Source organism: Vombatus ursinus, unplaced genomic scaffold (genome assembly GCF_900497805.2).
Source record: "Vombatus ursinus unplaced genomic scaffold, bare-nosed wombat genome assembly UNPS02014794.1, whole genome shotgun sequence".
Lineage (NCBI taxonomy): Eukaryota > Metazoa > Chordata > Mammalia > Diprotodontia > Vombatidae > Vombatus > Vombatus ursinus.
The window spans coordinates 2,832,178-2,844,731 of record NW_020954572.1 but is presented as its reverse complement, the minus strand read 5'-3'; the positions used below and the strand labels follow the sequence as shown (position 1 = coordinate 2,844,731).

Below are 12,554 nucleotides of genomic sequence, written 5' to 3'. Positions count from 1 at the left end.
AAAATTTGTCCATAATTAACCAGATTTGAGCAAAGATTTGAATCCAGGACTTCAGACTCAGATGCTGCCTCAGTTTTGCATAGTGCTTTAAGGTTTACAAAGCACTTTCCTATTAAGTGTCAGAGCTAGGATTTCAATCCAGTTATCTCCTAATTCCAGCACCAGCCACCACTTAATATCACTAAAGCCAGTGATGACACCTGGCTTAACTGATCAATGCTTAACAATCAGCTCTTTCAGGAAAAAATGAATGCACAAAATACTTTTAAATTTAATCTGCAGAGGTGGCACAGCAGATAGAGTAGCACTCTTAGAGGCAGGAGGACCTGTGTTCAAATCTGGTCTCAGACGATTACTAGCTGTGTGACCCTGGGCAAGTCACTTAATCTACCTTATAAACATTTTCTCTATTACTTTCTCAAGTCTAGATAATTAGCAAAATAAATCAAGACCTGGTTTTATGTCATCTGCAAATTTCTGAGGTATAAATGTTAATGGTGAAAATTTAGCTATTGGTTCTTGAGCTGATGATATGAGCTACATAGCCCTGCTTCCACAGCAATTCATATCTTAGCCCTTGGGTAAAATTGTGAAACTGAATTTTGTGCTAGATTATAGGTGTCACGGGCTAACTAAAGGATCGACTGATTCTTTGAGGAATCTATCTGTGATTGTAGGTGATGTAGGGAGGCAGTCAGAACATAGGCAGAAGTGTTTACCAGTTTCAGATTTATAGTAAACAAAACTGTTAGTCTATGAGTTGTGCTGTGTTACCCAGGACCGCTGATGAGGAAAAATTCAGAAAAAGAGGAACTAAGGCAAAACACTGTATAGAGTAGCTAGATAATTAGGTACCTAACTTGGGGGGGGTAGAGTGGGGGAGGATGATGCATCATAGGAGGATGCATGGTGACTGGGACATGGGGTAGTTTGACGTCTCTCATTGAGAGGTCCCTAGGCTTATGAGTACCAGGAAGGCCTTTTCATAGAATATTTGTGCTGCCTGTGTGTAACTCATCTGGGAGTATCTACTAGCACAAATACATTTGAAATAAGATAGGCAGTGGATTGAGGATGAAGAGGGCCCTAGTGAAGGGAAGACACTGAAAGGGAGACAGACGGACAAAGAGGTATGGAATTGAATAACTGAGTGAAGTAGGTAGGAGTTATATCCTACTACATTTTACAGATTTGTAAATAAAGGATCTTTTAAAAATTGCTTTAATTTAAACATCCAGACGAACATGACATAATTCACAGTAATCTTCTTTCTGAAAAAAAAAAAATCTGCAAGTATGAAACACTCTTTAAACACACACACACACACACACACACACACACAAAACTGTGGTGGCATGCTCCCTTTTTATGATGGGGATAGCACCTGGCCCAAGGAAAAATCAGGCCCAAACCTAGCTTTCAGGGCTGAGTAGAGACATCTGATTGATGGGGGGAGGGTTGGGGGCAATAAATAAGAGATTGGGTCCTGGCCCAAAACAGTAGGATTCCGAACCCTTCTCCTTGGTCATGGCAGGACAAGATCTGGGAGAGGTGGTATCATCTATGGCTAATAAATAATAGAGCTGCAATTCCAGACCCTGTCTTCTAATTCTATGAGCACTGCTTTTCCATTACACCTTACTGTCTGTCCAGGAAGGATTTTGGCCCTTAGCCATCAAAGCAGTATGGCTGTAGGAAACCCAAGTTTTATGTGGTGACTTTCTGTAATGGACACCCAAACCAGGTCTGAGTAGGAACCTTTCCAGCATCTCTCAAAATAATGCCCATAGATGAGTGACTGTCTTTTTTATGAGACCACCCCTAGTTAGGTCTGTGTGTGATACTCCCTTAGTGTGGTAAGTAAGGCTGTTTATTGTAAGGGTAGTGAATGGTGGAGGAGATAATAACATCTTATATGTCATACCCATGCTTCAAAAAACCCAGGTGTCTTAACCCTAGCCTGGAAAAGTATAAAATGATTCTGAAAGATTATTCTGGGTACTGTTACCATGTGGTTTGAGACTAGGGAAGAAGGTGGGCTTTTCCTTAGGCTGGGATGCCCAGAAGGGAGGCTATGTGTTGGGAAGCACAATTCCAGAATTCTAGGGTTTGAAAGCTGGAGGGGACCATATACAAAGAATGTTAGAGCTAGAAGGGGGCCTTGGAACAGAGAATGTCAGAACCGTAGAACACAGAATGTTAGCATTGGAAGGGACCTTAGAATGTAGACTGTTAGAACATAAAATATGGGATTATCAGAGCTAGAAGGAACCTTAGAAAATTATGTTAAGCACTAAAGCATAGAATGTTTAAATTGAACTTAGAAGTAGAATGGTAGCAGTGGATGGGACCTTAAAATCATAGAATATAGAATGTTAAGGCTGGAAGGGATTTCAGGTCTACCTCTTTCTTGAGGCAGCTAGGTGGTAGAGTAGATAGAGCATTAGGCCCAGAGTGAAGAAGACCTGAGTTCAAATCCAGCCTCAGATACTTGCTAACCATGTAACCTGAGCAAATCACTTAACTTCTGTCTGCCTCAGTTTCCTCAACTGTAAAATGGGCACTTACCTCCCAAGGTTGTGATGAGGATCAAATGAGGTATTTGTAAAGTATTTAGCAAAGTGCCTGGCATATAGTAGGTACTTAATAAATGCCGTTTCCTTCTTTTTACAGATGAATGAGCTTTTGGGTCACTTACCAGTTATGATAGAACCAGGACTACAGCCCAAACTTCCTGACTTCTTCACTTTCCCCTGTACCAGTTAGAAACCTAAAATGCCTAGAATAAGTAAAGAAAGAAAATTGTAATATTCTCTTCACAGAGTTGAAGGTGTAACTGTTCATTAAACTCAGAAAGGCAACTGAGTAAGCTCCATTGGAATGCATTTTTAAATAGTACATTAGCCCCAGATGAGAATCAATCAGTCAATAAGTATTATTGACAGCCACTTTGCAGCAGGTGCTGTGAGAGATACAAAGTGTAGGACAAGACACAGTCCCTGTCCTCAGGGAGCTTACAATTTACTTGGAGAAGCAAGGCACATGAATTTTTTTTTTTAATTACAAGATGCAGTATATATAGTATATTGGGTGCTTAGTCGCATGGTATGTGAGTACATAGGAGCACAGAGACAATAAAGACAAATATTTATGAGAGTAGAATCACAGTGTTTTTAGATTTGAAATAGAACTTAGTCTCATACAGTCAACTCATTTTGCTCCTGAGAAAAATGAGTCTGAGATAAGGGAAGCAATTTACCCAAGGTCACCCAGCAAGTTCACAGTAGCATAGGTACCAGAAGCCTGGTCTCTTTGGCTCCACTTTAATGCTTCTGACATGCTCTGACCTCACTAAGTGCTGAGAAGCGAACAGTATCCATTCAAATGAGGCAGGAAGGGGCTTCAACGGGCTGCTTCCTCAAGGCCCAGCAGCCAACTTCAGGCTGTATGTGAACGTCTTATTTTGGCTCCACCTCATTTTACATAACAGAATCTGAGGACCACAGGCAACAGGCATTGGGCAGGGTATGTGGACTGGAAATGATAAGGGTTGGGGAGAGCTGGCTATGTATGCCCACGTTAGACAAGTGTTAAGAAGGGGACCTATGAGGTATGTTTCCTTTCAATCGGTTTCTATGTTTTAATCCTTGTCTCCCTTGCTCGCAGAAGCCATTGTGGAGTCTGCGTTATATAAATGTGTGCTGAAGCCCCTGAAGGAGGCCATTAATTCACACCTCCAGGAAATCCACAGCAAGGACGGCACCCTCCAGCTCCTAAAGGGAAATCAGTTAGTCATCTTAGCCACCACCACCACGGACCTGGGTGTGACAACCAGTGTGCCAGAAGTGTCTGTCATGGAGAAGATCCTTCAAAAGTTCACCAGCATGCATAAGGCCTACTCCCCTGAGAAAAAGATTGCCATCCTGCTTAAGTCCTGCAAACTCATCTATGACTCCATGGCTTTAGGGAACCCAGGTAGGCAAAACTGAAAGGAAAGGGGGCTCGTGCTCAGGAACGGATTGGACCAAGGGACCTCTGAGATTCTGTGATTCTAAAACCCTGAAGGACAGGAACAGCTAGATTCTCTAGCATTCCTCCTTCTGGAGTTGATGAACAGAAGACCTTCCTAGAGCAGTCCTAGGCAAGAGTTAAAAAAAAAAAAACACCCAGATAATGGGAGATAACTAAAGGGGATGGGTGGCACTAGGCACAATGCTAGGTGTCAAGGACTCTGGAAATGTATCCAAGCTATCATACTGGGGACTAAATACAGGAAAAGGCCCATCTCTCCTTCCCCCCACCTCTGGGTATGGGGAATGTTCAGTCAATCATTGGCCAAGTAGGCAATGGCCTGACTTAATGTAAGAGACGCCAGGAAGTGGCCCTATACCTCTACTTAGCTGGCCTGAATTCACCACGGGCTGGATCACCTGATTGACCCTAGGGATGGGAAAAAGAAAGAGGAAGGGAAGGGAACAAGCATTTATTAAGTGCCTACTGTATGGCACTGTGCTAAGGGCTTTACAAAACGATCTCATTTCATCCTCACAGCAACCGTGGGAGGGAGGTACTATTATTGTTCTCATTTCACAGCTGAGGAAACTAAGGCAAATAGAGGTTAAGTGGCTCGGGGTCACACAACTGGTATTTGTCTGAGGCAGAATTTGAACCCAGATTTTCCTGACTCCACATCTAATGCTCTATCCACTGTGCCCTCTAGCTGGGACAATGGAACAATTTAAAGGAAATTGAAAGGCTAAGAGTGTTCTTATATGTGACTTTATGGGAAGAAGAGGTATGGGAAATTCTGCCCACCTTCCAGATATGGAAACTGGGATTCGGATGGATTGAGAAGTCAGGTTTGCTATACCCAGGCCAGGGTGAGGGCATGTAGATGGCACGTTTTCCATCCCAGCCACTGGGGCCATTGAATGAAAATAGGCGGAAGCTTCTGGGTTACCAGAGACTGCAGTTCACCCCATTGACCTGAGCTCAGGTTCCTAAGTACAGAACAGTCCAGTCCAGAAGGTCTTAAAAGACTTTTCACTGTTCAGCAAAAAGGCCCAGAGCCTTTAAAGTCAGAAGGAAATAAGTAAGAAAAAAGTACACTCATCCTCCTCAATTGTTGTTCAGTCGTTTCAGTCACGTCCAAATCTTCATGACCCCATTTGAGGTTTTCTTGGCAAAGATGCTGTATTGGTTGGCCATTTCCTTTGCCAGTTCATTTTACAGATGCGGAAACTGAGGCAAACAGGGTTAAGTGACTTGCTCAGGGTCACACAGCTAGTAAGTGTCTGAGGCTAGATTTGAACTCCGGTCTTCTTGACTCCAGGCTCTGTGTTCTATTTACTAGTTACCTAGTTATCCACCCTCCTCTATTAGGGTTTTTTCAATCACTCCCAGCCACCATGATCTCATCCTTTTCTGAACTCTTATATAACCTAGGTTAAGGTCTATGCCACTCATGTTTGTATTCAATATAATATAATTTCCCCATATTGGCCTTTAGATATATTGCATTTATGCCTGATCCCTTCAATTAGGCTTTAAATTCCTGCAGACAAAGTTATTATATTTCTTTCATATCCCTATCATAGCACATAGTGGGTACTCAATAGATACTTTAATAAATGAAGGTGGAATTAACCTAGGTCCTCTTAATTTCCTTTCACTGATAGATGAATGGGAAGCCTGAATTCTTTTCTCTAGAATGATGTTTTCATCCTTTTCTTTATGAAGATACAGGCTTTAACCAGATGATCTCAATGTTTCTCTCCTTCATCCCTCGTTTGACTAAGACTGCTATCTATGGTTTTTTATTTGGGGACATTAATATAGCAGATGCAGATGTTGCATTTGGATTTCCTTCCTTTTGAAAATTGAAAACCTTCATACAATGTGGTTGGTTAAGATCAAAAGATGGTTAGTAAAATCACTACTCTTCCTTACTTACTGAGCTTATGTTGATTTCATACCTAATATTACAAAAAATTCACTTGGCACAACTGACACCTATCTCTACTATCCATGCTTGGACTGAATTTGGCACAATTTACATTTTATGAAATGGCATTGGCAATCTGTAAAAGTAGGCAACAACTTAAAAAGAAAGGGCAGAGACCAGTCACGAATCCCACTACTACATACACAGTGACATGGTCAGTATAGATGTGAGAGAAGTATTCTGATCATAGCCAGGAGCACCTTCCCCCCCGACGGTATTTGTTTAGGAAAAATTTATTAAATGGGTTTGAAGTTGGAGCACTGTGCTATACTCTGGGAGAACCTAAAAAAATAAAATAAGATGCAGTCCCTCCTCTCAAAGTCCTTTCAACCTAGTCAAAGAGAATATGTTGCATACAAAAACTTAGAATCCAGAATAGACCATTACTCAATAATTCAAGTCAATTGAGTAAACCAGTATTAGGTACTGGGGATTCAAAGCAAAAGCAAACAAACAAAAAATCCCCTGCCTTCAAGGAGCTTCCATTCTACTGGGGAGGGGATATAATATGTCTGCAGACAAGTAAATATAATATAATTTGTGATTTATAACACTGTAGCATGGTATAGCACTGAAGAACTAACATCCAGTTGAGAAAACTTGGATTCAAGCCCTCTCTCTGATACGTACTGGTTGTGTGACCCTGAACAAATCACTTACCCTCTCTGTCCCACAGGCACCTCTCTGAAAACATAAGTTGTCCAGAGGAAGCTAGGTGGTACATTGGATAGAGTATTAGAATTTGATGCAAAAAGGCTTGAATTCAAATTCTGGCTCAGACACTTACTAGCTGTATGACCCTGAGTGAGTCACTTAATCTCTGTTTGCCTCAGTTTCCTCAACTGTAAAAAGGGCATCATCCAGACACAAGGTATCAAACATATGGCCCATGGGACACATGTGTCCCACAACACTCCCAAATGTGGCCCAAAGCAGATTAAATTGCAAATGGGAAATATTTAACAAAATAAATAAAAATGCAGTAAAGCATAGCTAATATTAATATGTGGCTTTCTAAGTAAATATGTGACCCCTAGAGAACCTTAACATACTTCAGTGGTCACAATTTCTGTTTGAGTTGGACACCACTGATCCAGAGAAATCTCTGCTTCTAGATGACTAAAACAGCATTCAGAAGGTAGTGAGGATACTTGGGTTCTAGTCTCCGATCTGCTACTAACTGGCTCTGTGACCAGCACCAAGTCACTTAACCTCTGTGGGCCTCAGTTTCCTTCTCTGTAAACTTCTTATTTCATTTAAGCTAGATGACCTCTAAGGTCAGGTCAGCATCTAGGCGGTGCAGTGGATAGAGTGCTGGTCCTGGAGGCAGGAAGACTTTAGTTAAAATACATCGTTCAGACACTTACCAGCTATGTGACCCTGGGCAAGTCACTTAACCCTGTTTGCCTTAGTTTCCTCATCCATAAAATGAGCTGGAGAAGGAAATGGCAAAGCACTCCAGTATCTTTGCGGAGGAAACCCCACATGGGGTCATGAAGAGTCAGATGTGACTAAAACTACCAAACGACAACAATGCTCTGGGTCTTGTTTGAAAGTTTCTTCCAGCTCCAGCAATCTGTGTTATCAAATCTCTCCTAGCTCTGACATTCTACACACTTAAGGACTCTTTCTAGCTTTACCTTTCTTTGCTCTAAAGCAGAGTTTCTTAACCTGGGGCTCATGAGCTTAGTTTTGTTTTTGTTTTTAATATTTTGATAACTATTTCAACATAATTGGTTTCTTTTGTCATCCTATGTAGTTAATTTCATACACTTAAAAATATCATTCTGAGGAGTCCATAGGCTTCTCCAGACTGCTGAAAGGGTCCAAGACACAAAAAAAGGTTAAGAATCCCCATTTGAAAGTATTTCCTAGCTCTAAAATTCGATGGTTTTGTGACTGTGCCCACAAGTGCACCCATGCTCATCAGTCCTTCATCTTGGCCCTGGCCAGAAGGTCACATAATGTAAACATATCTGGTTTTCATTCTCTATCAATAGTGCCTTGGCTTTTGGCAGCATCCATTTGTGGTTTCTTAAAGTCATTTGTTTCTGGAGACTGTGTGTATATCACCTTGTTTATTTGCAAGCATCACCTTTTTCAAGGAATCCAATACTTTCCAATGGGATAATGTCCAATTAAAGGGAGTCTTTTAAATATAAATAACACAGCTCCATCCTGCCAAGAGGCTGCCTTATCTAATAGCCTCCTGCACAGTGCAATCAGTATTTCTGAGCATGTAATAAATCACCTCAGAATGCCAAGTTACACAAGCAACATGTAGGTCCCACTTGTTGGGCAAAGCTAAGGGATAGTTAGCATAACACCTGGAGAATCAGGACTCAGGTTCTTTTGATTTCTCTGCTGAAGACTGTAAGAGTGGCTACCCCACATTTCCACATGCCTCCATTTCTTCACAGCATAACCCTATGAACTCCATAGTGCAATTCTTATCATAGGGAAATTGAAGGTCAGAAAGAAGTGACCTGTACTATATCATATCACTGATATCACCCGGGTCTTCTGGGTTCTTTAAGTCCAGCGAGATCTTCCTGCTATACATTATGGCCTTCTTTTGTACATGAAGGCCTATTCTCTGTTTGAATGATATTCATTGATCATTTTCTATAGTGCTTTACACTTTATAAAATATTTTGCTCACAATAACACTATGAGGTAGATAGTACGAGTAGTATTATCAACATTTGCAGATGAGGAAACTGAGTCTCAGAGATGCAATTTGCATGTGGTTATATAATAATGATTTACATTTATAAAGTGCTTTATTAAGATTTACAAAGAACTTTATATGTATTATCTCATTTGACCTTCACAACAACTCTGGGAGGTAGGTGCTATTATTATCCCCATTTTACAAATGAGGAAGCTGAGGCAGCCAGAAATTAAATGCCCTGCCCAAAGTCACATAGACAGTAAGTGTCTAAGGCTGGATTTCAACTCAGGTCTTCCTGATTCCAGGTCCAACTGCCTTATCACAGTTCCACAGGTGGTAGAGCCAGTATTCAAATTCAAATCTTCTGATTCCCAATATAAGTCTATTTCACTACTCTGCCTCGAATTAACAGATGAATCTTTTAATAAATTACGTTCATTTTAAATATGACCTATCACCTTATAGTGACCCCACAAACATGAAGGATGAGACCAAGAGCCTGAAGCTATCAAGAGAATAGAAAAAAGCACTGAACTTTCCATGGCTTGCCGTAGAACCTGGCTGTTTTGGAGGATCCTGGCTAACCTTTGCAATAAAGAAATTGTCACTGAGGACCAGATAGGGGAAGTGGGATCTTCATAACTCAGATCACTTTTTTGCAACTTTCTCTTTGGGTTATGAAAATACGTTGCCAAGGTCATGTTTGTTATTTTTTTTTTTTAGCTCCTCAGTGCCTTGTTCATGGTAGTTACTTAATATGTGCTTGTTGGCTTGGCTTGGATTGGCTTGGATTATATTGGATGGATTGGATTATTTCTTCTTCACTGTAGCCCTTTGGCTCCTAACTCGAGGTTTTGAACACCATGTAGGGGAAGGAGCCCTGGGCCAGCCCTCAGGAGACCCAAGTTCTAACCCCAGTTTTGCCACATGGGTGTGACCCTAGGCAGTCACTTTAGAATCTCAAAATTGGAAGTAACCTTAGAAGCCAAGTCTTGTATATGTAGAGGAATCATCTTTACAACATCCCGAAAGCGATGGCCATGCAGCCTCTACTTGAAGACTGCTAATGATGGGGAACCTCTGGCATCCAAGGCAGCCTTCTTGGGTAGTTCTAATTGTTAAAAAATTTTCCTGGGCCTCAGTTTCTTCATCTGTAAATCAGGGGGGCTGGACTAACCACTAAGATTGTTAGGAATTGTTAGGAAACTTTTCTTAACATTGAGCCTAATCTTGAGCACATCCAGAAGATGGTGGCCTGCATAGTGAGAGGACTAGAAATCATGTCATATGATCAACAACTGAAGAACTAGGGCAAGGGTGGGTAACCTGCAGTCTTGAGGCCACATGTGTCCTTGGGTGTGGCCTTTAGACAAAGTTTTACAGAACAAATCCTTTTATTTATTGTGAGCCTGGAGAAGAAAAGATTTCAATAGGCTATCTTTAAATGCCTTAAGGTACCTCTCCCCACTGTGGGAGAGACAATAGGCGTATAATGCACCTAATTTCCAACCCCGTGCCTTCCTAACCCTCCACCATTTCCTATCTTGTGACTGAGTAGCCCCTACAACTTATTTCTTCACTTCCGCTCCAGGACCGCTGAGCATATATGAGGAAAATTATGAAACTGAGCTCATTTCAGCCACAACAAATTTATATTACATAACCTCGCTTGGGCCTTTCATGCTACCTAGCTGTGTTTTTGCTCTTCTTTAGTGACTCCCTACTTCACTCCCCACAAGATTTGTTCCAAACGTTCCCTTCTCTCCTCTTGCTCCCACCCTGACCTCGACCCTCCACATGTACTTTACATAGGAGTACTTAGCCTCCTACTTCACTGAGAAGACTGGGGCCTCCTGACACAAGCTCCTTTATCCTCTTTCCTCCATTCTTCAGAATTACTCAGTACCCTCCTCCTCTTCTCTAATCTGGTTAAGGCTAAATTTCTCTACCTAAATCTTTAATTCCATTTCCTCCCAGGAACTTTTCTCCAGTAGGCATCCCCCCAATTTCATGCACGTTTTCAATCTCTTCCTTTTTACACCTCATAGACCCTCTACCATGCTCAAGCCTCTCTGATCCTGAAAAAAAAAAAATCTCCTCTTAAACACTTCTGTGCCATACAGTTATTCTCCCATTTCTCTACTCCCTTAAACGTCTTGAGAAAACTTTTCTGTAGGCAATAGCAGAATCCCCTCACTATCCACTTACTGCTGTACTCTTTGTAATCTGGTTTCTATCCCTTCTACTCTACTGAAACTGCTGTGGCAAAGATCAGCAATCCTTCAGCAAATCCAGTGGCCTTTTCCTCTGTCCTCATCCCCTTTGACCTCACTGGATATTGTGACAGAGTTGAGCAATCCCCCTCACTTGTTATTCTCTCCTCCCTCAGCTTCATCTTAGTTCTCCTCCTACATCTCTAAATATTTCTTTACCTCTGGTTCATCCTTTCTGATGCTTTAAGGTGTGTGTTCATCAAGGGTCAGTCTTCAGCCCTCAGTTCTTCTCTGTCAGTACTTTTTCCCTTAGAAATCTCATCCTACAATTTCAACTGCTACTTCTATACAGACTTCTTTTTTTCCCCTAGATGCTATTTTTTTTTGTTTTATTATTTATATTTTTAAATGTATATAAATTTATATTTATTTGCATATACATTTCTACATATAAAATTTATATAAATAAAACATTTGCATAATATAATAAAGAGGATGATTGCACATGAAACTGCAAATCTATTATGTACAACTTGCTATTCCTTTTAAATTATAATAAGGTTCTCCTGTAAATTTTTTTTCTTCATTCCCTCTCCTCCCTTTCCCTAGCTCTAAAGATAGCTACCATTAGACACAAATAGATTTCTGTACTGTATTTCCAGTCCTGACCTCTCTTCTGAGTACCTACCCTACATCTCCCCAGCTGCCGTCAAGACATCATCACCTGGTTGTACCACCCCCACCTCAAACTCAATATGTACAAAACCAACCTTATTGTCTTTCCCTCTATTCTTCCTTCTGTCATTTCTTTTTTATTTTATTTATTTTTTTTGCAAGGCAATCAGCATTAAGTGACTTGCCCAGGGTCACCCAGCTAGTAAGTATCAAGTGTCTGAGATCAGATTTGAACTCAGGTCCTCTTGACTTCAGAGCCGGTGCTCTCTCCATTGCACCACTGAGCTATCCCTCTTCTGTCATTTCTATTTCTGCTGGTAGCACCAACATTCATCCTGTCTCCCGGTTTGAAACTTTGGGGTTATCTCTGACCTCTTCCCTCACCTCTTATATCCAATCAATTACTAAGTTTTATGCACCCTACCTTGGCAACACCTCTCATCCATTCCATCTTTTCTGTTCTCATTACAAGTATATTCATCACAAGAGATGGAGGTTACAGACAGAAAAATATCAACTCAATAATAATAATTAGTATTATATAATTTATTACACAATAGCACATATATTATGTTATATATTACATATATTAAATATCTAATTATTATATAATGTAATAACAGACCTGTATGATACTTGAAAAAAACCTCTCTAATGATAAAAAGTATCCTACAACAGAAGGATGCAATTGTCCCACTCTCATTTGTCCTAGTCAGATCATATCTTGAGTACTGAATTCAGTTGGGGGTGTTATATATTAGATGGGACATAAAAATCAGGGAGAAACTGACCTTGCCCTGCGGTCTGCTTTGAGACTAGATAGGGTTTGAACACTACTTAAGTTAAAAAATCCTAAAAGTGCCAGAAGGCATGGGAAAATTTTTAAATGGAAGAAAAGGTGCTTTGTGAAAACTCAAACCATCTTAGCACATATGAAATGTTATTGATTTGATAAAGTACTTAATAAATGCTTGCCAATTGATTGATA

General features: G+C 40.7%; 1 protein-coding gene across 1 annotated transcript in view; it reads left to right on the top strand.

Moving 5' to 3' along the window:
• The window catches only part of RIN3 (Ras and Rab interactor 3), a 159,267-nt gene that overhangs the window by 122,621 nt on the left and 24,092 nt on the right, over positions 1-12,554 (top strand). Inside the window, exon 7 of the mRNA XM_027870033.1 lies at positions 3,667-3,975. Within this exon, the coding sequence (XP_027725834.1) occupies positions 3,667-3,975 (309 nt within the window). The remainder of the gene's footprint in view (positions 1-3,666; positions 3,976-12,554) is intronic.